Genomic DNA, 27,857 nt, shown 5'->3' with positions numbered 1-27,857 from the left:
TATTATTATTATTATTATTATTATTATTATTATTATTATTATTATTATTTATTTATTTTGCTCTATCACAGTCCTCCAATTCGACTGGGTGGTATTTATAGTGTGGGGTTCCGGGTTGCATCCTGCCTCCTTAGGAGTCCATCACTTTTCTTACTATGTGTGCCGTTTCTAGGATCACACTCTTCTGCATGAGTCCTAGAGCTACCTCAGCGTCTAGTTTTTCTAGATTCCTTTTCAAGGATCTTGGGATCGTGCCTAGTGCTCCTATGATTGAGTACGATTTCCACTGGCATATCCCATATCCTTCTTATTTCTATTTTCAGATCTTGATACTTATCCATTTTTTCCCTCTCTTTCTCTTCAACTCTGGTGTCCCATGGTATTGCGACATCAATGAGTGATACTTTCTTCTTGACTTTGTCAATCAACGTCACGTCTGGTCTGTTTGCACGTATCACCCTATCCGTTCTGATACCATAGTCCCAGAGGATCTTTGCCGGTGATCGTTCTTTTCTATCACTCCCTCAGGTTGGTGCTCGTACCAGCTTATTAGTGCAAGGTAGCTGGTGTTTCGTTGTACTGGTTCTGTGCAAGTGCTGGGCATTCGCTTGCTATGTGGTTTATAGTTTCATTTTTCGTATTGCACTTCCTACATATGGGAGAGATGTTATTTCCGTCTATCGTTCTTTAAACATATCTGGTTCTTAGGGCCTGATCTTGTGCCGCTGTTATCATTCCTTCAGTTTCCTTCTTTAGCTCTCCCCTCTGTAGCCATTGCCAATTGTCATCGCTGGCTAGTTCTTTAGTCTGTCTCATGTATTGTCCGTGCATTGGCTTGTTGTGCCAGTCCTCTGTTCTGTCTGTCATTCTCCTGTCTCTGTATATTTCTGGGTCTTCGTCTAGTTTTATTAGTCCTTCTTCCCATGCACTCTTTAGCCACTCGTCTTCACTGGTTTTCAGATATTGCCCCAGTGCTCTGTTCTCGATGTTGACGCAGTCCTCTATACTTAGTAGTCCTCTCCCTCCTTCCTTTCGTGTTATGTATAGTGTAGTGCTTTGTGTATTGTCATATGTTTCCTAGTTTTCTGATCTATGCTGCGGAGTTCTGCCTTCGTCCATTCCACTATTCCTGCGCTGTATCTGATTACTGGCACTGCCCATGTGTTATTGGCTTTTATCATATTTCCGGCGTTGAGTTTTGACTTGAGTATCGCCTTGAGTCTCTGCATATATTCTTTCCTGATCGTGTCCTTCATCTCTTGGTGTTTTATATCCCCTGCTTCCATTATTCCCAGGTATTTGTATCCTGTCTCATCTATGTGTTTGATGTTGCTCCCATCTGGTAGCTTTATCCCTTCAGTTCTCGTTACTTTGCCTTTTTGTATGTTGACTAAGGCGCATTTTTCTATTCCAAACTCCATCCTGATGTCTCCAGATACAATCCTTACAGTCTGGATTAGGGTATCTATTTCCTTGATGCTCTTACCATACAGCTTGATGTCGTCCATGAACATCAGATGGTTGATTCTGTTGCCTCTTTTCTTGAGTTGGTACCCGACATCCATCTTCTGTAGTACTTTTGTCATGGGAATCATGGCTACTACGAAGAGTAGTGGGGACAGTGAGTCGCCCTGGAAGATCCCTCTCCTGACATTAACCTCTGCTAGTCTTATTCCAGAGCTTGTAAGTATTGTATTCCAGTTGCGCATTGTATTTTTGAGGAAGCTGATGGTGTTTTCCTCTGCCCCATATATTTTCAGGCATTCTATTAGCCATGTGCGTGGTATCATGTCGAAGGCTTTCTTATAGCCTATCCATGCCATGCTTAGGTTGGTTTTCCTTCTCCTACTGTTCTTCATTACCATTTTGTCTATTATTATTATTATTATTATTATTTTTTTTTTTTTTTTTTGCTCTATCACAGTCCTCCAATTCGACTGGGTGGTATTTATAGTGTGGGGTTCCGGGTTGCATCCTGCCTCCTTAGGAGTCCATCACTTTTCTTACTATGTGTGCCGTTTCTAGGATCACACTCTTCTGCATGAGGCCCGGAGCTACTTCAGCCTCTAGTTATTATTATTATTATTATTATTATTATTATTATTATTATTATTATTATTATTATTATTATCATTATTATTATTATTAGGAATGAGGCCTTCTCTGAGGGCAATAGCATTGAATATTGCAGCTGTTTCAACGGCATTTAATTTATATAGAATCTTCTCAATTCTTCTTATAACGTTTTTCTCATCAGCAAGTAGCTGGTATAACAATATGGCCGTCATTAGAGACTTAACAGAGGGTAATGGGAAATACAGATGAAGAGAAAACTTACTAAGAAAAACCACGACAAAAATCTCAAGTTATGAATAAATAGATGAAAATATGTTTTTCTGATATACATCATGCTTGCTGGAACCGGATGGCAGGTCATAATGAGATAATGACCATTAGAAAATCTTAAGTAATTAGTCAACTTCTTGAGTACACATCACTCGATCGAGTTCAGCTAATGGAAAGAAAATGATATGATGAACTTTTCTTGGTAATATTATTGGATTTGTGTTGTTCTTGTTGGGGTTTAGGAGAGGTCTAAGTTTGTTTGTATGGTGTTTTTACGTTGCATGGAACCAGTGGTTATTCAGCAACGGGACCAACGGCTTTACGTGACTTCCGAACCACGTCGAGAGTGAACTTCTATCACCAGAAATACACATCTCTCACTCCTCAATGGAATGGCCAAGAATCGAACTCGCGACCTCCGAGGTGGGACGCCAACACCATACCAACCACGCCACTGAGGCGCTGGAGAGGTATATGGAAAAGTCTAGATATCCTATCCTAAAATTCCTGTATCCTTAACTCAACGCGAAACACCTTTTTCAGATTTTTTTTTTTTTTTTGAGAGGTCTATGGAAAAGTCTAAAAAGGTCTGAAAAGGGTGTTTCGTGTTAAGGATACAGGAATTTTAGGATAGGATATTTATGATTAATTTATTAGAGTGGAATACAGAACTATTATTTCTAATAGAATATAGAGTATTTATTTTAATTACCGTTGTATAAACAAGGCTCTATTTAACCGTAGATTTTAGCACGCGCCCCGAGTCAACTGGAGGTCAGATTACGCCTTGTTATACACTAAAACATCACTAAATTTCTAATCAAGCCAAGAAATGAGGCGTATTTTATAATGCAAGTGAAATTTTTTAAAAGTAAAAAAAAATGCGAGTTATGATTTGGAACTTGCGAATTGCGATATTTCATTATAATGACTAAGAACGAAAATGAACTGTATTGTAAGCTTCAAGACATACTGATTATCGTTAATATCAAATTACCCCAGGCCTCCTCTCGAGTGACCTAATTCGTAAGAAACGATAACGTCCACAAAAGTGCATATTACGTTTTATACAAGTTTCTAACACCAGAATTTCCCCTCATTTGTCAGCTTTTTGGGTTAACCGAATTACCAAGTTAGGGAAAACTTCCACCTCACAATTGAAATAATGTTGACGGTAGGTGATGTATTTTTGGGAGGTGGAAAGGACCCGCTGTCTACGGCAGAAGGTCTCTCTTCTTCTTTATCTAAGGAGAGAGAGAGAGAGAGGAGGGGGCGGGGGGAGGGCGGCAATAGGATTTTTAACACTGATTCTCCTATCCTGTTGATGGTGGATTATTCATCATTGTGGGTTTTATTGGGCGTTTTGAAGAGACTTCCCATTTAGCGAAACTCTTTCTTTCCCGCCCGTTTTTAACCGCTAGTTGTCACACTCGCTAATTCTTCCATTGTTTCTTATCTATTTTTTTTACTTCGGTTACTGTTGTTATCAGAAGGGAGACCTTGAAGCCCCGAAGAAATAAAAAAAAGGAAACGGTACTTCGAGCGTTCCATACGGAAGGAAACAAACCTAAATACGCGGACCATGATAAAGGACACGTTGTTAACTGGTTGGCTTGGGTTCACAAGTCTACATCAGGCCTTTTATTCCCTTCAACACCCGCCCTTTGCACAAGGGTCCCAGCTGACATAGATAAGGCTGGCTTAATCTTAACCACCTCGCCGATATTGAGATTAATTCCTAAGAGAGGAAAAGAGACCAGCTAACATCTGAGTCAAGAAAAGGAGCAATTTATTCATCGAGTGAGATGACGTGATTTAGCGACGCGACTGGTTGAAATCTACGTTAAATCTGAGGGAGAAAGGAGATAAATGCCCCACCATCCCGCCTACGTATAAAATAACTTTCAATTGAAGGTTAGACGCCTTATTTTCATCCTGCAACGTCCCGCAACACATTAACACGATGGGGAAAAACTGAGTAAACAAGAGCGCAAGAAAACAAAAATACGGCGGTAATGCTTCCTCTAGAGAGTAATAGTCCTTGCTAGAGAAAGACATTTAAGTGCCTTCTCTGCATTAAATTGTCTCTCAGCATCTCTTCTAATGGTAGGCAAATTATTCTAATTTTGCGTTGTTGGCATCTTTCGCTCTTTTGATAACCAGGTGTCGTTTAATACTATAACTGTTCCCCCCCCCCCCATTTCTTAAAGAATGAGCAATAGGGTCATTAACTGTTACGAAGAAATTGGAGGATGAATTTCTTTATGGACCACATCCTTCCTACGAAGTGACTGCCGTGAGGCTTATAAAGTATAAACTCTATCCGCTTCGAAAAGATCTCCGATGGCTATTGTCTGTCCGCCCTCAGAAATCAAACACTACCGAGGATAGAGGGCTGCAAATTGGTATGCAGATCATCCACCCGCCAATCATTAAATATAACAAATTGCAGCCCTCTAGTCTCAGTAGTTTTGCTTTTATTTAAGGTTAAAGTTAGCCATGATCATACGTCTGGCACCGCCATAGGTGCCAATAACAACAGGCGTAGTACCAACGGGTAGTGGCTGAAGGTTTCATGGGCCGGCTGAGTTTAATGGGCCGTGGCTGAGAGTTTCATAGAGTATTATACGATGTACAGAAAACCTGAATTGCGCCACTTATCAAAAATACTTTCTGTTATTAAAACAACTTTGCAAATCAACTCCATACATAATCCACTTCATTTCTGGGATATGGTTACCAATGCAAATCAAATTCCTATTACCACAATTCCATTATCTTTTCAAGGAACCGATTCCCATCGGCACCACTTGCACAGAAAGGCCTCCACAAAACTGTCCACGAATTGGTTATCATCGTTATTATTCTCCCTGGAAATTCTCTGATTACGCCTCTCCCGACACATTCGTCTTTTTTAATTGATCGGTCGGTCCGCAGAGCGCGACGCTCCGTCATTACGACGAATTCGACGATTCCCCCACAATTCTCGGCTTTCGGTTTTAACGAACCTGTTCTGCGTGTTACACAATTCACACCTACGTTTTCGCGCCCCCTTCCCCCTCCCCCGAGAGAGAGAGAGAGAGAGAGAGAGAGAGAGAGAGAGAGAGAGAGAGAGAGAGAATGGGGAGAGGTGGCGATATGCTCGGCGATCCCGTTTTCGTTCTACAGTCTGGGGTGTCAATTCTAATTGGGCGGTCACCCATTCATCATTTAGCTCTGACGATATGTGGCGGTGGTGTCACCCCCCTTTTTTTCCTGGAAATTGTGGATTGGTGTAGATTTCATCGATCATATGTCATACATATCTGTTGGGACGGTCTCTTGATCTGTCTGCCTACGTATTTACCTACCTACGCAGACATACATGGACGCGCTCTCTTTATCTATACATAAATCCATACACACATACAATCCATACACACATATTTACAAGACGAATGAAGTATATACGAGATCCTCACGTGGGAATAAAAAGAACGAGATAACAAGACTTACTACTTTTATTCCAAAGTCATCTTCAGTGTACTGAAGAAGGTGGCTTTGGAATTAAAGTTGAAAGTCTTGGTACCTCCTCCATTCATTTTTCCGCCAGAATCTCTTATACAAGAAGATGAAGAAGAAAAAAAACAAGAAAAATAAGATCCGTACATACGTAACACACACACACATATATATATATGTACATATATGTGTGTGTCTGAGCAAACGGTACAAATACAATCGAGTTTATGAGGGAGTTTAGTATAATTATATATTTTCCCCTCTCCCTCCATTATCATCTTGGCAGCCAAAGTACCTTTTTCTCGAGATAATTTCGATAAATGGCGGTTCAATTATCTTCTTCTAAATAAGTAACTGCTCGGTCTCGCCATCCAAAAATGAGGATTTTTTCTTTCCTTGTCTAAGGAAAGATGTAAAGCTGACTCTTTTTTTTAGTCTTTGATGAAATGGATTTTTTTTTTTTTTTATGAGCGAGTCTATGAATCTTCCATTTAGATCATAACGTCGTAAGAAGCCACGCTTCGCGCCAAATCATATTCGCACCTCTCTCTCTCTCTCTCTCTCTTCTCTCTCTCTCTCTCTCTCTAAACGATCAATTACGATTAACATCCTCCGACTGAAAACACCACCACAGAGGGATCCAAAATTATTTCTCGACTCTGAAAGCCAGTTTCTCAGGATGCCAACACCTTTCTTGACAACTTCTGTCGATGTTGCAACTTGGACTCGGTAACAACTAACAAGACTGATTAAGTTTCGGAAGAATATTGTTGTAGCTTATTGAGTTGTACTTTAATACTCATTTGAAAATCGCGCCTCACCTCTCAAGCGCCACCTAGTAGGACGCCTTGTAACGATATACAAGTTCAATAAAAGGAACTCAAGTTGCAACATGGGTTTGCATCAATCCCTGCTTTTACTTTCACTTTTGCCCCCACTAAATGGAGTTGCCCCCTGATACACTACAATTGTTCTATTCGATCACTTACGCTGAGGATTGACTGATGACTGATTGTTATGGAAATATCTGGTGTGACGACAGTGAGAATGATCTAGATTGGTGACGTCACTACCTGGACCTCTAACTGAAGATGAACTGATCGCCGATTAATCTGCATAGAAAACTGGCGTTGCCCAACCAAGGGGTTATTGACAATTGCCTCAGTTACTAGCTATCGGTTTTGGGTACTCAAGTGGAATAGATTCTGTCTCTGGTCTTTGCTCTGCCTTTTTAATTTTCGAACGTGTGAAGTTTTCACGGGAGTTTAAATACAGTTATGTCTAGTCCCTTTAGAGCTTGTCCACACTAGGAAACCTTGCTTGGGAACAAAGTTTCCAAAACCGTCTGCAAACAGTGTCTTGGAAACTGTTTGTAAACAGTTTGCAAACACTTGGGGACTATTTGCAAGGGATGTTTCTGTCCAGACCTCAGTTCTCGTCAAGTGCTTGTTAGTGCAGTAGACTGTATTTTACTTGATAGTTATAATGCACTGGAGAAGGTGGGAACAGAGAAAGAAAAAGGGATGGACGAGGAAGTTTTTAGGAAAAGGAGCGGGTCACAAACACCACCCTGTGGTAGGGGTGTAAGAATACTATAACCGTAGGTCCTGCGTGTCGTAAAGGCGACTAAAAGGACAGCTAGGGCCTTGCAGTCTTACTTTTTTAGTAAAAGGCTAGGCCCACCACCAATAACTGTTGAAACTGCTGCCTTGCAGTCTTACCTTTTGGTAAAAGGCTAGGTCCACTGCCAATAACTGTGGAAACTGCTGCTTTGCAGTCTGTCTTCTGAATAAAACGCTAGGCCCACCACCAATAACTGTAGAAACTGCTGCCTTTTGCAGTCTACCTTTGAATAAAGGCTAGGACCCACCTGCCAATAACTGTGAAAGGAAATGCTGCCTTGCAGCTCTGTCTTTTTGAGTAAAACGGCTAGGCCCACCACCGCCAATAACTGTAGAAACTGCTGCCTTGCATCTTTTCTTTTAGTAAAAAGGCTAGGCCCCACCGCCAAAACGTGGGAAACAAAAGCTGCCTGAGGTCTTACTTTTGAGTAGGCTAGCCCCACTGAACTGTAGAAACTGCTGCCTTGCAGTCTTTCATTTGAGTAAAAGGCTAGGCCCACCTGCCAATAACTGTGGAAACAGCTGCCCTTGCAGTCGTACTTTTGATGTTAAAAGGCTAGGCCCACGCCAATAACTGTGGAAACTGCTTGCCTTGCCAAAATGGCTTAAACCTTTTGGTAAAAGGCCTAAAAGGCCACCCCCGCCAATAACTGTGGAAACCCGGCTTGCGCAGTCTTACCTTTCTAAAAGGCAAAAGGAGGCCCACCCCACAATAACTGTGGAAACTGCTGCCTTGCAGTCTTATTTCTGAGTAAAAGGCTAGGCCCACCTCCAATAACTGTGAAAACTGCTGCCTTGCAGTCTTACTTCTGAGTAAAAGGCTAGGCCCACCTCCAATAACTGTTGAAACTGCTGCTTTGCAGTCTTTCTTTTGAGTAAAAGGCTAGGCCCACTGCCAATAACTGTGGAAACTGCTGCCTTGCAGTCTTTCTTTTGAGTAAAAGGCTAGGCCCACCGCCAATAACTGTGGAAACAGCTGCCTTGCAGTCTTACTTTTGAGTAAAAGGCTAGGCCCACAGCCAATAACTGTGGAAACTGCTGCCTCAGTCTTACCTTTTGGTAAAAGGCTAGGCCCACCGCCAATAACTGTGGAAACCGCGGCCTTGCAGTCTTACTTCTGAGTAAAAGGCTAGGCCCACCTCCAATAACTGTGGAAACTGCTGCCTTGCAGTCTTACTTCTGAGTAAAAGGCTAGGCCCACCTCCAATAACTGTGGAAACTGCTGCCTTGCAGTCTTACTTCTGAGTAAAAGGCTAGGCCCACCTCCAATAACTGTGAAACAGCTGCCTTGCAGTCTTACTTCTGGGTAAAAGGCTAGGCCCACCTCCAATAACTGTGGAAACTGCTGCCTTGCAGTCTTACTTTTGAGTAAAAGGCTAGGACCACTGCCAATAACTGTGGAAACTGCTGCCTCAGTCTTACCTTTTGGTAAAAGGCAAGGTCCACCTCCAATAACTGTGGAAACTGCTGCCTTGCAGTCTTACTTCTGAGTAAAATGCCAGGCCCACCGCCAATAACTGTGGAAACTGCTGCCTTGCAGTCTTACTTCTGAGTAAAACGCCAGGCCCACCTCCAATAACTATGGAAACAGCTGCCTTGCAGTCTTACTTTTGAGTAAAAGGCTAGGCCCACCTGCAATAACTGTGGAAACAGCTGCCCTACAGTCTTACTTTTGAGTAAAAGGCTAGGCCCACCTCCAATAATTGTGGAAACAGCTACCTTGCAGTCTTACTTTTGAGTAAAAGGCTAGGCCCACTGCCAAAAACTGTGGAAACTGCTGCCTTGCAGGTGGACTTTTTGGTCAAAGGCTAGGCCCACCGCCAACTGAGGTTGACGACAGCAAGGGCATGCGGTCGTAAAAACCCCTTTGCCAAATAATAAACCAGGCCTGATGTTGTAAGGAAAGGCGCATCAGGCAACCAACCCCTTAGTGTATGGATAACAGTGGGAAAGAAGTAGAGCGTGTCATAAACACGTATGCATACATATGTACACATGTATAGCTACACATGTACATATAAATATAAACATATGCACATCTACATATGTAAATATGTACATATACTACATATGTTTATATGAATATGTACATAAACTTACCGGTGTGTATATGTATATGCCCATATACATTTGTATAAGTACGTATGTATAAGTTTATATATGTATTTATATATGTATATTTATTTATATATACATATACATTTATACATGTATACTTATATATATAGTAAATTTACTTACATTCTACAAGTGTATATATACATATACACACAGAAACTGATGTTTTCTATTCTGGATGGGGAACGAATAAACAAATATACGGTATTTGCAAAGTTTGTAAACTTTGTTTCCACAGTTTCCAAACTGTTCTTAATCTTTGTTGCCAAACAATTTTTCTTAGTGTGGACAGTTATAATGTGCACAAATAAAAACAGATTTAATCGTTTTTGGAGGCACTGAAATTAACCTAAAAAAAAACCTGGCTGCATTGTTCCTTGCTTCAGTAGGTGACCACATAATCGTCGTACATTCTTCAAGGTCCAATAAGCTTTTTTCCTTCAGTTCTTCTTCTTCTTAGAATCTCCTCGCGAATAATGCTCCCCCGTCCATCATCTCCTGCCCCGAGAGAAACCTCCTTCCTGACCGTGAGAGCAGCTCGGCGGTTTCGAAAGCCCCGTTATTTACACCTATTAAGAAGATTTTTACAACGAAGCGCCCACGAGATTGAAGAACTTCGGCGGGCGATTGCTGATCCCCCAGACAACAGCAGCGCAATGATGGACACAGACTGCCATGTATTTAAGGACCTGCGGTCGAGTTCAGCTAAAAGTCTGCGGCCAAAATATTCAAAGGAAATGCTTCGTCTCGTCTCCGTTATGATTTTATGCATGGCGGGCTCCAGAATCAGTCCAGGCAGAGCAATGCATGTGGCGATGATGGCGTCCTGACCTCCTGCTCCTGCTCCTGCTCCTGCTCCTGCTCCTCCTCCTCTTCATTCTTTTCATCATCTTCTTCTTCTTTTTACTTGGAAAAACTTACAACGATCTGATCTGCCAAGACACAGCCCGGTTAAAAAATGATGAGACACTCATGGAATTTAGTTCTGGAAGGCCGTGTCAGGTCATTAGCTCTGTTGAACTCAAAGCCCCCCCCCCCACCCCCCACCAATTACACCACACACACACACACGAGTGAATCGAACTGTGGCTTGTGGTGCCAGTATGACGGATCAGGCCCGAAAATGGGCCCAGGGTCCAAATCCGTATCAACTTGAACTTTCCACCTCTCTCTCTCTCTCTCTCTCTCTCTTTCTACACCACACACACACACACACATATATAATATATATATATATATATATATATATATATATATATATATATATATATATACACACATATATACATATATATGTGTATGTATATATATATATATATCTATATATATAATATATATATATATATAAAATTTCTTTTTTGTGTTTACTGATTCCAGTTATTACAATTATAATTAAAGCACTCTGGATGTGAAGAATTAACGCTGTTAAGCCTATTTCTACTTCTTACATGACCCCGAGTTTCGAGACGACATTCAAGACACCGCGACCCCGCCCAGTAAAATGTATTTCAATATTCCACAATTCCATTTTTTCGCCAGAGAGAGAGAGAGAGAGAGAGAGAGAGAGAGAGAGAGAGAGAGCTTTACTTATAATAGCATTTCAGTTTTTAACAGTTGCCGTCTTCTTGACCAGAACAATGAAGCGTGTGAACTATTCGTACTACAGTTCTTCATAAATTCACAAAAGAAACCATTTTCCTAACTGCGTATTATTATAAAAGTTGCAATGTAGTTGATGAATAATGTCTTCCTGGATAGAGATGAAGAAGAAGAAGAAGAAGAAGAAGAAGAAGAAGAAGAAGAAGAAGAAGAAGAAGGAGAATTCGGCGCCAATTGCTCCTTCCTTCCGTCCACTCACTGCCACTTCGTCAATCGTCGTCAAGAATAATCGTTTCGATTTTTGGCTCTAAATTTCAAGTTGCTGTTTTACATTTGTAACTCCCTTCTGCTTGGACGGTTGTGCAAAATAAATAAGTAAATAAATAAATACCAAAAATGTTGCGCTAATTAGCGGATTGCAGAAAGCATAATTCAAGACCAAAATATGTCAGGTCGCTGGTATGACGGACAGCTGCAGTACTCCGCTTCTGCCGATTCACTTACGGTATTTTCATGGTCATTTTCTCGAGTAATATACGGATAATGAACGATATTATACAAATATATCGCCTGTTTCTAGCTTTGTATTCTTAATATTACAAAAAAAAGAAGAAAAAAATGTATTTCCGTCAATAAACAGATTCTTTCATTATAGTTGAAACATGAACGGCGAACGGCTGTAGGATCATTGCACCATTTTTGTACTGGAGTGAATGAAGAGCCGCTATTCTGATCTCGTTCATATTGCCTTCGTGCCACCTACTACAAGTCCGTGACCTTTGGAGCTTTTAACTACCGACAAATGTTACCAGACCAGGAACAATTAGGGGAAATAATGTAAATTACGCATCTTATTCATTTAGCTGTGCGTTTTTTTTTGGGGGTACGAGATAATTCTAACAGTATTTCAAGGATCAGATTAAAGAAAAGGATCAGATTAAAGAAAATGAAGTGATGACAAAAAAGAAGAAGGAAAAAAAGGAGTTGGGTAAACCCCACTTGCATGTTTGTGACCAAATAAGCCCCGTGGCATTTCTCTGACCTCGTGGTACTGACTGTTCCATATAATCACGTTCGAACACCTGCATAAGTGAAGGCTGACAATTAATTCATGAGGTCGGTAGTCCTTTACCTCGTGTGAAGTTATATGAGAACGTCTGACGATGAATCATACAACGAAAGCCCCCGAATACTAAAACGAATAGAAAGCAGTCATTATGAGAGAAACTGGTTTAGAAACTTGCAACAATAATTAGGAGTGATATCAGTTACAACGAATCACCCTGAGGACTGAGAAGTTAACGGATAGAGTGGCGGCTACAAAATGGATAACTGAACTGAACTGAACTGAATATAGAATTGAGGCCAAAGGCCACGCACTGGGACCCATGAGGTCATTCAGCGCTGAAATGAAAATATAGAGTAAAAAGTTTGAAAGGTTAACAGGAGGAAAACCTCGCAGTTACAATATGAGTCAATTGTTGGAGAGGGTGGAAAGCAAGATGGAAGAAAGTGAATATGAAAGGATGTACAGTAACAAAAACGAGAGGTTGCAGCTTAGGGTCGAAGCCACACTGCAAAGAACCTACAGTGCACCGCACGAGGTGCACTGACGGCACTACCTTCATAAAGGGGAAAAAATGGGTAAACGGTTAATTTGTTAATTCTGAAGCTTTGGCAAACAAAGGGGGAGAACTGGGTCCTTACCTATCCTTGATGGGAAAGCTAAAGAATTGGGGAGACATTTTTTGAGGAATAAAACTATCTAAACAAGAATCGAAGAAGACAAAACCTGGAAGTATATGGGAAGAAGCGCTTTTGACGCTTGGTAAGTTATCTTGTCGAAGTCCATCTACCGGCCTCTGTGTTCTGCACGAGTATATTTAGGTACCGTTTCATGAAGTTCTTGGTTATTTCAGGTGGCGGTTCATGAGAATGCAAAGGGAGTACTTTCCTGCGGCCGGAAACTGCATACGTTCTGCATTTGAACTTCGCCGAAACCCACATAGTAGCGAGGGCTCCTCAGGAAACTTTATACGACCACAAACTTGAAATACCGCCAAGTTTCCCAGCGCAAAGTGAATCTATTAGCAATAAAAGAGTTTTATACACTCGTTATACTCGTATGCGGTTGCAGTAAAGACACGTAGAAAAAAATGAAAGAGGATGAGTAAAAGAGAAAGAGAGAGAGGGGGGAAAAAATGACACAGTTTTTTCAAAAGAGAACTTGAGGTAATATTACGGTAATTGTTCTCGACATCCCGGGAGACTGGGAAAGAAGGCGAGCGGGCGGAAGTGGCCAGCCCAGCGGTATGCCGGCAGCCGAAGAGCCACAGCCAGCTCGCCTTGCCAAGATGGTCGTTACCGCGGGGCGCCTCTTCGTCATTACCATGAGCACACGCCCTCTTTTCTCTAACCCCTCCACTCTTCCCCCCCACCCACAAATCCCTCCTCCCCAACACACCCTGATTTCTGGAGCCTGTTACCCGAAAGCAGCAGTCACACTGCCTGGACGTCATCATTATGGATTCGGTCAGTTGTCTAATGTTGGTGTGGAGAGAAAGGCAGGGTTCCCTTTTGTCCTCCAAGTGGTGCATGATTGATTGATTGTTTGACATCGTATACTGGCGTCACGACAACAAAGGTCATCGAGGAAGTGAAATGGTAAATAGCATTATCATTCGTATGAAGTTGAAGAGATTGAAGATTCTGGTAGAATTTGAACTATCTGGGTTATCTGACCTTCTTTCTTATAAGAAGTGGCTACTTCCCATTCCTTTATCGTCACATATCTTTATCCATATACTCCTTCCCACCTGGTATAAATAGACTTCAATGTACATCAATTCGCTATTTTGAATTTTTAAAAGGTATGTAGATCAAATAATTTCTGATACGGTTGATACCAATTTCTATTGGCTGCACCATTGGTCAGTACTTGGATAGGTGACCAACAATGAATGCAAGATGTATTTGGCAAATAGGCCCTTATGCCCATTCGAAAGGGCAAGAGGCTAGGAACTTCATCCTAAAAATGAATGCTCCAGTACTTGAAACAGACTATGGGTGTCCAATGTGAGCAACATTGGCGACAATAACGCTATTCATTCAAGAATTTAAGAAGCGTCCACAAATACCTTCATATCTCAAGCATATGGAAAAATTGATGAAAAACTGGATAGCACGTAATTACCTTTCTGATATTTCGTTCGATGCAATAATTAACAGCAAATATATCTTCTCTATCATTTTGCATTTTTCTTCACTTCCAATTGAATATTTGTTTCTGCTTAAAGTTTCCATGATCTATGTTGTTCTAAGTTCATTTTGTTTTTCATTCAATACTGTTTCCTATTGGTTCACATACACACTCATACATACATACATACATATATACATACACACACGTACACACACACACACACATATATATTATATTAATATATTAATATTAATATATATATATATATATATATCTATATACTATATATATATCTATATATATATATCTATCTATATCCATCCTATCATTCTATCTACCTATACACATGAGCGACATGGCAAGTTCTGTTTAGGATATTATGCCTTTGCTGACCTAAGGAGTGAAACTGCGTATTTGTTAGTCGTCTGTTCATGGAGAATGGCATACGGATCGTAACCTCATCCTATAACTATCATGTACTTGCCGGCAGTACGTTTCACTGAGTTTGACTGTGACCTGATATAACTGCAATAATATGAAAAGGAGACAGACGAACCTACGTTAATTTTCAGAAACACGCAAGAGCGTTTACCCACCTCTCTTACTTACTCGATTGATTTTCTTTCAATCTTTCCCAGCTGAGCTAAAATATCCTCTAAATACTGGTTGAATTCTCTGACAGACAAAAAATACACATTTACTTCGCAAAGCGTAATTAGATGATGTTAGAATAAGGAATCGTCGTTAAATCTCAGTGGGACATAGCGTCTTTATTGCATTAATATTTGTTCAGTGTCAAGGGCAAATAAAAAGCAAGAACAATATATTTTTCTTAATTAATCTTAATCATTATTAAGGGTTGTTCGCTTCTTTATCGTTACAACATGATAATAAACGTTAGTACAGAAGGTGGTAGATGGCATATAGTACATATATACAATAAATAAATAAACATATATATATATATATATATATATATATACATATATATATATATATATATATATATATATACTATATATATACATATATATATATATATATATATATATATATATATATATATATATATATATATACATAAACAACCCAGGAGTACCGATTTCCCTTTGCCTTGATAACCACGTACACCCAAGAGGATTTACTTGTATATATGATGAACACATCAGTCCTCACACATAGTTCGAGGCTTCGAGCTTGTGCCTCGCAGGGTCGATATGGGCTGACAGGGACACTCCATTCACCTGGTGAACGTAAACGAAATGTCGCGGGTGTATTTTTCACATTATGCTACCAAAACCTTATGAATAAATGATGTAATGGGCTCTGACATACTACATCTGACATTTCCGACAATTGGTAAAACTATTTTCCAGCCTGCGTTGTCGTCAAATTGGATGGAATTAGGCCTACTCGAACACTTACAGACCTAGGGCTACTCGAACTCTTATAGACCTAGGCCTACTCGAACGCTTGTAGACCTAAGGCCACTCGAACGCTTATAGACCTAGGGCCACTCGAACCTAGACCTACTCAAACGCTTATAGACCTAGGGCTACTCGAACACTTGTAGACCTAGGCCTACTAGAACACTTACAGACCTAGGCCTACTCGAATACTTATAGAACTAGGGTTACTGGAACACTTACAGAATATCTCTCTATCTCGGTGAAAGAGAAAAATCTGATCGTCACCTCAGGGGAAGGTGCGAACTTGGGAAGAAATCCAATCAAGCCTTGAAAGGGCGAACCACATCGCCGCCATCTAGTGGCTGATGCCGCTTCTGGGTTAGTGGGTAAAATAAGTGTCACTTTTCACGATAATGAGACTTAAATACAAATTGCTGGCGCGCAGGAAAACTGAGAACGTTTATAACGTCGTCGCCACATTCCTCAGTAATTGGTCGAAATCATTTTCAAGACGTTATTGTCTATTTAAGCTTTTTTTTTTTTCTTTTAAAGTCGACAGTCCAGTTTAAACATGAGTCTTGCAATTATTGCAGTTACTGCCTTCTTTTATTCGTCAAGTCTTTAAAAAGATAGTTTGGGAAATTTATGTGTATTTATATACATGCATGAATTGTGTGTAACTGCTCAGAGTTTGTTTTTTTAATGACCGGCAAATGTTTCACTGTTTACTTTTTCTCCCAACAGATGTCGCGGTTGTAATGAAAGAATCTCCAAACACAAAATTGCAGTCATACATTTTGTGCCGAGACTTTATTTTTTATTTTATTTTTTTTTTACTCATACATGATTATATTAGCTATACTTATCTTTCTCTTTACTACTGCAAGATTGATAAAAATTCAATAAATTACTGGAAAAGTTTAGGCTAATCAATAATATACAAATTATGGGCCTATACATATATTATATATACACTATATATAAATTTGTGTGTGTGTGTATTACCGAAGATCCCTTTATAATGTAAACAATTATATATTATATATATATATATATATATATATATATATATATAATATATATATAAACTTTATACACAAAAATACATACACATATATACTATATACATATCAATATATATATATATATATATATATATATATTATAGATATATATATATATCTCTAAAAGACTATTTCTATATACAACATATATACCTATAGTAGGTATATATATATTAACTTTCTATTATTGATTTTGCCTAAATTATAGGGAGTATAATATATATATATATATATATATATATATATATATAGTATATATATGGGTTGAATCAATAATAAAAAATTAAGTGAATATATACATCTATATATACATATATATACACACATATAAGTATACACATAAAATGCTTTGCAATTTAACTGGGCCACGGAATGTTTCGTACATTATGGACCGAGTGTTTCACATTCATTCATTAAATCCTATTAATTATTGTACGCAATTATGAGCCTTCTCTCTCGGCTATTAATCACCAACAAAACTCGGAGGCATTTGCTTATGAAGGAAAATAAATCTCTGCTTATGTTTGCATGGGCCCTCTCTCTCTCTCTCTCTCTCTCTCTCTCTCTCTCTCTCTCTCTCTCTCTCTCTCTTATAGTTTCGATTGTCTTCTTGCTTACTTTGGTTTTTAAGCTTTTCACTTTCATAAGGTACTTTTTTGTTTACATCTTTCTGTCAGCACCCCTTCCTCTCTCTCTCTCTCTCTCTCTCTCTCTCTCTCTCTCTCTCTCATCAGGTTCTACAACCTCCAACTTCAGTTTCAGTTTTCACTGAATTTTCCAGTCTCCTCTCTCCCACACACTGTCTCTCCAATTCCAGCCTTCATCCAATTTTCCAGTCTTTGCCTCTCTCTCTCTCTCTCTCTCTCTTTCTGTGAGCCTAGACAGCTGTTGCGGTCAAGTCGTTCTCTGCCAAGCTCTGTGCCTTCGAAGTCTCTCTCTCTCTCTCTCTCTCTCTCTCTCTCTCTCTCATTGTTGGAGGCGCCGTTAAGTCATTTGGGGTTACGCCTGGACCGTTCGCTTATCTAAGGGGAAACTACGCGATTGAAATTTGCATTTTGTTCGAATTCTCTCGATAACAGCTATCATTGCTTGCTTCTTTCTCTCTGGGATTTCATGGCATGAAAAGTGAGTTGTTTAGGGATATCCAGTCGCTGAAGAAACGACGGCATATTCATTTTATCTGGATAGTTCGCTTCTGGCTTGTTTTGTTCCGTATTTCGAATTCTGATTGCTCAAATTATTTCTGGTTAAACAGACGGTTTAAAAACTTGTTGCTTTGGGTAGTTCCATTTCGTCAAAGTTTATTTTTCACTTATCTATATTATCTATTACTGTACAGAACGTGACTGACTGTTATTCGTAATTTTGCTTTACAAAATGGCTTTACTTAACTTAAGGTACATTTTCATAATAAATGGATGGAAAGGAAACAGTAAGATGTGAATGAAAATAACTCTTCTAGCAGCCTGCAATACCAGTAAAGGATTAAAAGTATCTCAATAAGTCCTTCATATACTTACAGTCATTCACTAAAGTGAAAACAAATTAATAACAAGAGGCTCTCCATTACGTCATGAGGTGTCCAATGGCGAGACTCATTTCTAGAGTTACTGTTAGGTCTTAAAATCAGGGAACAGGAAATATCTGAGTAATGATTCCATAAACTTAAGGTTTCATTTTCTTTGGTGGAAAAAGATAATCACCTAAAGGCCCTCAAGTACATAATGAGGTGTCAAATGGCGAAACTCATTCCTCGAGCAACTGTCGAGAGTTAAAACCAGGGAACATGAAAGTTCTAAGTACTTCATACGCTTACAGGTTCATTATCTTTGGATAAAAAAATAATAACGAGACCTGCAACCTGCAACTACACTATAAGGTGTCAAATGGCGAAAATCACTTCTAAAGTACAAGTAGAGTTTTAAAATCAGGGAACACGAAATATCTGAATCAGTTATTCATATACTGAGACTTAAATTCTCTACGGAGAAAAAATAAAATAATAAGTAACCGCCCTCAACTACATAAAGAGGTGTCAAATGGCGAAACTCATCTCCGCAGTAATTTCCAGCCCTTAAAACCAAGGCACATGACATATCCGAGCAAGTACTTCATATGTCCCATCAACCAGAGGCTCTCCATTACATAATGAGGTGTCAAATGGCGATTTTCATTCCTCGAGCAACTGTCGAGAGTTAAAAACCAGGGAATACGAAAATATTTGAGTGAGTACTTCATAAACTTACAGTTTCATTATCTTTGGATAAAAAAATAATAACCAGAGACCTTCAACTACATAATGAGGTGTCAAATGGCGAAACTCATTTCTAGAGTACCTGTCGAGTTTTATTAAAAAACCTGGGCGGAGCGTGATTCAAAATAAAGCCATTACGAGCCACCAGATTGAGGTATTCGCACGTAATGGCGACGGCTCCTTTTATTAGGAGCGGCGGGCAACCTACGGCCCTTTAAACCGTAATTTTCTGGCCGCAAATTCCGGCAGCCCGTCAGGAACTTGGCCGGGCCGCGGGACACCTACCTGTATGGGGGCGGCTTTCTGTGATGGGGCAGGCGATTCTTTAGAGGGACTCAAATGGACACGTTCTTGGCTTGCTACACGCTTTCTGGCTGTCTGTAGGTCTGTCAGTCTGTGCGTTTCGGCGATATTCCGTTAGTGCGCATGCGCTGCCACTAAGCGGGTTGTGAGCTAACGCCGTAGAGAGGGTCCTCTCAAATCTGTTTGATTCTATCTATCTATCTATCTATCTATCTATCTATCTATCTATCTATCTATCTATCCATCTATATATATATATATATATATAATATATATATATATATATATATACACAATATATATAATATTCATAAATCTTGCTCGCTAACAATCGTGACACGATTGGCACAGAGAAGACGTAGTCTCTCTCTCTCTCTCTCTCTCTCTCTCTCTCTCTCTCTCTCTCTCTCTCTCTCATACACTTAACTTAATTTTCTTTCATTTGGTTTGTTGATAAAAACCTTTCATTAGCTTTTATGTAAAATAAGTACACTTTTGTACTCGAAGCCTTATTGACAATAATCCATCTCTTCTGCTTTCAGGTTCAAGCGACGTCTTCCATTAGGAGTCGGTGGCTGCGAATTTGAAACAATCAAGATATTACGATGATGTTCGAAAAAGTGCAGGAAATGGTGGTCACAAATCGAGAAAAATACTTCTTTTACTAATACCTAACGTCTGAAATCCAACGGATAAGTGGTAGTGATGGTGTGGAGAAGCCGTCAAAAATACTGCTTTCCTCTTCATAAAATGTGTACGGTGTAAGACGGTGTCTTTATGATAAGAAAAAGCCCTCAGTAAGTCACTAAATAGAAATGGATCCGTGTTCCGTGTGCACTGAGCATGGCTGATAATAGATAGTGCCACTTTGGATGTGATCGACGATGGTCTGGTTTGGGCTATCCAAGATGGCTGCCGGAAGGCGGCCCAACCCCATGATCTTGGCTTTGTCAATATTCAGCTTCTCGGAGATGTTGGCAACAGGGGAGTTGATGTACAGCCCGACCGCTCGAGCGACAAAAGAAGGTAAGTTGCTTGAATCTGAATACTAACCCCTGGTATTTACTGTATATTTGATAAGCCCTTCTACAGTTCTGAAGTTTCTTAACAGCACGGCTCCCTCTAATACCAGGCTGTGGTATTTGCTTTGAACTTCTGTTTTCTCGGGGGGTGTGGGGCTTCCCACAGAGTTGAAGCCAAAATCTTCTCTGTTTCCTAGCACTTTTAGGAAGACACATATATTATATTATATTATATATAGATATATATATATAAAATATCAAATTTGTTAACTGTTTATATACCTAATGACGCACTGTGCGCCTGTTGTGTGTGTGTGTGTGTGTGTGTGAGAGAGAGAGAGAGAGAGAGAGAGAGAGAGAGAGAGAGAGAGAGAGAGAGTTAAAAGGAGTTACAAGGATTAGGATGTCTCAAAGACTTGTTAGTTCATCCGAGGAGACATCGTGTGCTCACTTACCTGTAGGAGCAGGTTTTACTGTGCATTCACAGTGTCCTAATGATTGAGAGAGAGAGAGAGATGCTCCCCTTCGTATTGTACTGAAGAGGTCCCAAGTTCTGGGTAAATAAAAAAAAAAGTTTATTTGGGGACATTAAATGTCCATGTTGCGGTATTTACGTATGTTAAGACAACCATAAACAGTACTCTAATATTCCTTTTTCGACAAATTACTTGGATTAAAATTGTGCTCTGGGTTAAAGCTAAATCTTGAAAGGACATTTGATAAAAAAAAATGTATAATTTTAAATACAAACTTATTAACTGCTTCACTGCGTTTTCAATTAACAAAATTCTCCAACAGGCAAAACTGGAAAGACAAAGATAGTTTGGCTGTGACAAAGCTGATCTCACCTCAACCCCCAGCTTTTTTTTTTTATTTCTTAAATTTTTACTGCTTGTTGCATATAATAAATCCAAGCTACACAGTCACATGATCTTTGGCGTTGTATTCAGGGCATAGTACAGAACAACAATAACATTAATGTTGTTTAAGGTCCACAATAATATACTAATGGTAACACTAATGAAACTTCATAAAACTATATAAAAGCTTTCGAACCCTTCCCTGGGTTCATATTCAGACTATATAGTTTTATAAAGGTTGACTACGGTTACATCAGTATATTATTGTGGAGCTTACAGAACATTACTTGTGTCCTCGTAATTGAAATTTCTACCTAGTAACATTAATAATACTAAAGAACACTAATTATATTTATGATACATGAAAACCTGCTGGAGAATTCGATGCATGGCTATCACAACAGCATTTCAAGAAAGTTTAAATCACAACTTGGTATTACAACTACCACGTCCACCAGGCTCGTCGTTCATTACGTGACAATCAACTGGTCAACATTCATGACTTATCTACTTGAGTTAAACTCAGTGGTAAGGACTATTAACTATCAGAATACAACTTCTATTGAACAATCCACTGATGAATTGTTGTATAAAGATGCATCCCTTGACCGACTCCACCTTAAATATATAACAAAAGAGGGAATTAAAAAGGCAGAAATAAAGAAGAGAAGAGATACCGAAACGAATCGGGAGACGGCATAAAAAAGAAAAAAAAACTTAAAAGAACAGTCCACCTTAAATACAAAATAAAAGAGGGAATAAAAAAGGCCAAAATAAAGAACAGAAGAGATACCGAAACGAAACGGGAGACGGCATAAAAAAAGAGAAAAAAAAACTTAAAAGAACAGTCCACCTTAAATATAAAATAAAAGAGGGAATAAACAAGGCAAAAATAAAGAACAGAAGAGATACCGAAACGAAACGGGAGACGGCATAAAAAAAAAAAAAAAAACTAATAGAACAGCCTAATCGTTTCAAAGACTGTAAAAGAAGCCAAACCCGACCATTGGCAGCCACACCTCTGGACAATTATCACCGAAAACAAAACGTAGGGAACCTCATTTGCATTCGTGGGAACTCCTCAGAGGTGCAAGCTGTAACACCTCCGGGGGGTGGTGACTCGAGCCATATGCTGACGGCTCGAAAATGACGTTGATGAGGTTCGAAGTTCGCACGATGGAGTCGGTTTTACGAGCGTGTTACATTGCGCAAAGCTTCCTGGAAAGCGAGCGGCTGATTGAAATCGCCTGGCAGATGTTGGTGGTGGAAGAAACACGCGTTATGCGCCGTGAAAATCTTTTGGGGTTATGAGTTACATATATATATATTTTTGGGCATTCTTCATAATAAAAGTAAACTTGGAAAGCGCAGCTGGTTGAAAATGTCCTTATTATGTCATGAGGTGAAAAATAGATATCTGGTAATCATGCGTTATAAAAACGCATTTTTGTGTGTTGTACAATACGCCTTCGGAAATTTTGTGTTGTACAATACGCCTTTGTAACTAACTGATAGAAAAACCTCTAACAATAAACACGATATAGTGCAAAGCACAGTTATTTGTTCAATGATTTATATAGAAAGGAATACTAAAACGTGTGTGTTATGCGTCATGGAAGCTTTTTCTTCTGCTATGCGTTATGGAAAAGGTGTTCTGTTTTATGTGCCACAAAAAAAAAAAAAACTTTATTCTTAACCTCTAAAGAGAAGGATGTTTATTCTCCTATGCAATATGAAAAGGAAAATTTTGTATGTCCTAAATGAAGGTACAAGTCACTTTAGTTAAAAAAAACTTTTAGGTGTTACGCGTTATGTATATATAGTATATTATATATATATATATATATATATATATATATATATATTATATCTATATATCATATACATATATTTATATATATATATATATATATATATATATATAATATATATATATATATATATATATATATATATATATTTATTAGATATATATATATATATATACATATATAGTATATATATTACAATATATATTATTTATTATATATATATTATATCTATATTATTATATATATATATAATTATATATAATAATATATATATAATATATATATATATATATATATATATATATTATATATATATGCGTTATGATACTGTTTTGTTATTTTAGCAGCGCGATTGTGAAGAAATGGCATTTCGATCTGTAGGCCTTAAGTATAAAAAAAAATAAATAAAAAATAAAGTTATTCTTAAGTCCTGATTTAGAGAAAACGCCTCTTCAACTTGCTTCCGTGGAATATGAGTGAAGTTCCTATAAAGATCTTTGGGACTGGCAATCCTAAGCCCTCATCCAGCCTAGCTCTTCAGAATAAGAATAATAATTAATAAATAATAATAATAATAATAATAATAATAATAATAATAATATGACTGCTGCTTCAGCACTATAATTTATAAAAGAGGTCTTCTCTATCTTCTGATGACGGCTTTCTCGTTTGCTGCTTAGGACTGGGCGAGCAAACGTCACCAAAGGGCATGGAACATTCGGCTGAGTCATTTTGATTATTATCGCTTGGATAATGTCCCCAGCGAACAGGAGGGAAAACGTCGAGAGAGAGAGAGAGACGAGAGGAGAGAGAGCTCTTGGAGAGAGACGAGCAGAGAGGAGAGAAAGAGAGAGAGAGAATTGTATAAGCAATAAATAAAAATCAATGGACTAACCGAATTTTACCATGCCATTTGGTGCGTTGCCGCCAGTCACTAAGCAACAACGAGAAAGCCGGTCTCAGAAAGATAGAGAAAGAATCTTTATAAGATTAATAGTGCTGAAGCAGCCAGTCATTTTTAAACAAAACATGTCTACGAGAGGGTCTCCTTCCTGAATAATACTAATCAAATAATAATAATGATAATAATAATAATAATAATAATAATAATAATAATAATAATAATAATAAATGGAGTTTGGAATAGAAACATGCGCCTTAGTCAACATACAAAAAGGCAAAGTAACGGAGAACTGAAGGGATAAAACTACCAGAGGGCGAGCAACATCAAACACATAGATGAGAAGGATACAAATACCTGGGAATAATGGAAGGAGGAGGATATAAAACACCAAAGAGATGAAAGGGACCACGATCAGGAAGCTATAGCAGAGACTCAAGGCGATTTACTCAAGTCTCAAAAAAACTCAACGACGGAAATATGATAAAAAACCCATAAACACATGGGCATTGCTAGTAATCAGATAACAGGCAGAATAGTGGAATGGGACGAAGGCAGAAACTCCGCAGCATAGATCAGAAAACCAGGAAAACATATGACCAATACCAAAAGCACTACACCAAGAGCAAATACGGACAGACTTATACATAACACGAAAAGGAAGGAGTTTAGTAGGATATAAAGTATATAGGACTGCGCAACATCGAAAAAAAGAGCACTGGGGCAATATCTGGAAAAACCAGTGGAAGACGATTGGTAAAAGAGTGCATGGAAGAAGGACTAATAAAAGCAGAGAAGACCAGAAATATACAGAGTACAGGAGAAAGACAGAAAGAACAGAGGACTGGCACAACAAACCAATGCACGGACAATACATGAGACAGACTAACGAAACTAGCCAGCGATGACAATTGGCAATGGCTACAGAGGGGAGAGCTAAAGAAGGAAACTGAAGGAATGATAACAGCGGCACAAGATCAGGCCCTAAGAACCAGATATATTCAAAGTACGATAGACGGAAATAACATCTCTCCCATATGTAGGAAGTGCAATACGAAAAGTGAAACCATAAACCACATAGCAAGTGAATGCCCGGCACTTGACAGAACCAGTACAAAAAGAGGCATGATTCAGTAGCAAAAGCCCTCCACTGGAGCCTGTGCAAGAAACATCACCTACCTGCATTGCAGTTAATAAGTGGTACGAGCACCAACCTGAAGGAGTGATAGAAAACGATCAGGCAAAGATCCTCTGGGACTATGGTATCAGAACGGATAGGGTGATACGTGCAAACAGACCAGACGTGACGTTGATTGACAAGGTCAAGAAGAAAGTATTACTCATGATGTCGCAATACCATGGGACACCAGAGTTGAAGAGAAAGAGAGGGAAAAATTGGATAAGTATCAAGATCTGAAATAGAAATAAGAAGGATATGGGATATGCCAGTGGAAAATCGTACCCATAATCATAGGAGCACTAGGCACGATCCCAAGATCCCTGAAAAGGAATCTAGAAAAAACTAGAGGCTGAAGTAGCTCCAGGACTCATGCAGAAGAGTGTGATCCTAGAAACGGCACACATAGTAAGAAGAGTGATGGACTCCTAAGGAGGCAGATGCAACCCGGAACCCCACACTATAAATACCACCCAGTCGAATTGGAGGACTGTGATAGAGCAAAAAAAAAAAAAACCAAAAAACAAAAAAAAAAAAAAAAAAACAAAAAAAAAAAAAAAAAAAAAAAAAAAAATAATAATAATAATAATAAGTGTTGAAAATAGTGGTAGTTTTCAACGAATTAATCTTTATACAGGGTCTCTTCAATTCTTCTGATAATTATAATTCGTTGTTCTGACCCAGCTGGCTTGTTGAGTAGAATTTCAATATTCATATTTTTCATAATTAAGATATTTGTCAAAAAATATTTTTGATAAAATACTCTTGACAAATATCCTAATTATGACAAATATGAATATTGGAATTCCACTCAACAACCCAGCTGGGTCAGAACAACGAATTCAGAACTGAAATGACCTTGTATAATAATAATAATAATAATAATAATAATAATAATAATAATAATAATAATGTTTGCAATAAAATCCCCATTTATATAGTAAACTACATTATTATGTAAAATATACAACCAAAGTAACACTGACGAGGAACACCGTTCAAGTGTTCGAGAATCTCTGCTTTGATCTTTTACATAGTAATACAGTTCACTACATAATTGTGGATTTTCATAAACACCAGAAGCTTTTCACGAGATTGTTGAATTTCTTAATAATTAAGAATAATAATAATAATAATAATAATAATAATAATAATAATAATAATAGCACCTCAGTAGCGTGATCGGTACGGTCTTGGCCTGCCACCTTGGTGGCCGCGAGCTCGATTCTCGGGCATTCCACTGAGGTGTGAGAGATGTGTATTTCTGGTGATATTAGTTCACTCTCGACGTGGTTCGGAATTCACGTAAAGCCGTTGGTCCCCCGTTGCTGAATAACCACTGGTTCCATGCACCGTAAAAACACCATACAAACAAACAAACAGAAAACAATAAATATTAAAATTTTTAAAATAATAAATAATATAACCAATAATTAATAATTAAATTTAATGAAAACAATAATAATAATAATAATAATAGAGTTATGATGGTATTTTTGAAAAGGTCGCAGTGCAAGCTTAGCAAGCACAGGGTCGGCTCGATTTCCAAAGCAAGGACCCTTTCAAATAAACTGTGCCCCCCCCCCCCCAAATAATCATCTTTCTTCTGTAAAGACAGACATAATATTTAGATAAAAAGAGATGAAACTATGCCAAAACCGTTATCTATTCGAGTGTAAGCGGTAAAAGAGACATATACACTCCACAAAAGCTACTCAAATGACGACACGGCTTTTCTTCTTAACACCAAAATATCCAAATGAGAGAGAGAGAGAGAGAGAGAGAGAGAGAGAGAGAGAGAGAGAGAGAGAGAGAGAGAGAGAGAGAGAGAGCTGTTTTTGCTAATTACAAAACATGGAAAGAACACGTGCAGTACGTGGAGACAACCCTACTACATTTCTTCAAAATATAGTATATTGTAGTATACATTTTTCTGCTCTCTCATCAACTCTAACTCTCTCTCTGCGACCCACAGTAATCGATGCACCACCAGGTGCATAATTGACTACTTAGGTACATAGAAACACAGTGAGCTGGTATAGCTTATACAACGAAGTTCCACGTGACACAAACACAGAGAGAGAGAGAGAGAGAGAGAGAGTTTCAAGATAATTGTCGAGCGCTCAAGGGCAAACAAGAGGAGAGAAAATCGAGGGGTATTTTCCCCATTAAAGGCTCCTCCGAGGCGCCCTCATTAAACAAAACAGACGAAACGTCAACATACACAAATCACAGACGAACCTTTCATTTGTCATCGGATTATTTCTCATCTTTTTATCTTCCATTTTTACAATGACGTCTCTCCCTGAGAAGAATGGAATAACCTGGAAATAAATGATACTAAAAATATCATTTACTGATAATTTTCTAAAGAAAAGCGTTAAGTAAAGAAGAGGGAAAATTCTTCCTTTGTTTTCTTGAGAGTCAGAACGCAAATCCAATCTGTTTGACACCACTCGAGTAAAAACAAAAGAAAATAATCGCTGGGCCTCGTTCCAGTGATCCTCCTCGCGAGGAAACGAGAGAAGATGAAAACCTTTTGTTTTCGGAGGAAAAAAAAAAAAAAAAAAAAAAACTCCGATCTGTTTGCAATCACTCGAATCCAAACAAAAGAAAACAAGCCTTCGGCCTCATCCTCACGGAACCGAGGAACCTCCTCCTCCTGCCT

The 27,857-nt window shown here is 38.6% G+C and overlaps 2 protein-coding genes across 2 annotated transcripts in view; one reads left to right on the top strand and one right to left on the bottom strand.

Annotated features, from left to right (window-relative positions):
• Positions 1 to 27,857, bottom strand: part of LOC135202343 (cap-specific mRNA (nucleoside-2'-O-)-methyltransferase 2-like) — a 273,293-nt gene that overhangs the window by 64,066 nt on the left and 181,370 nt on the right. The window lies entirely within an intron of this gene.
• The window catches only part of LOC135202088 (mucin-2-like), a 124,126-nt gene that overhangs the window by 12,621 nt on the left and 83,648 nt on the right, over positions 1 to 27,857 (top strand). The window contains exon 2 of the mRNA XM_064231341.1: positions 19,961 to 20,444. Within this exon, the coding sequence (XP_064087411.1) occupies positions 20,303 to 20,444 (142 nt within the window). The 5' untranslated portion in view covers positions 19,961 to 20,302. The remainder of the gene's footprint in view (positions 1 to 19,960; positions 20,445 to 27,857) is intronic.

Source organism: Macrobrachium nipponense, chromosome 30 (assembly GCF_015104395.2).
Source record: "Macrobrachium nipponense isolate FS-2020 chromosome 30, ASM1510439v2, whole genome shotgun sequence".
NCBI lineage: Eukaryota > Metazoa > Arthropoda > Malacostraca > Decapoda > Palaemonidae > Macrobrachium > Macrobrachium nipponense.
This window is presented reverse-complemented; position numbering and strand designations above follow the sequence as displayed.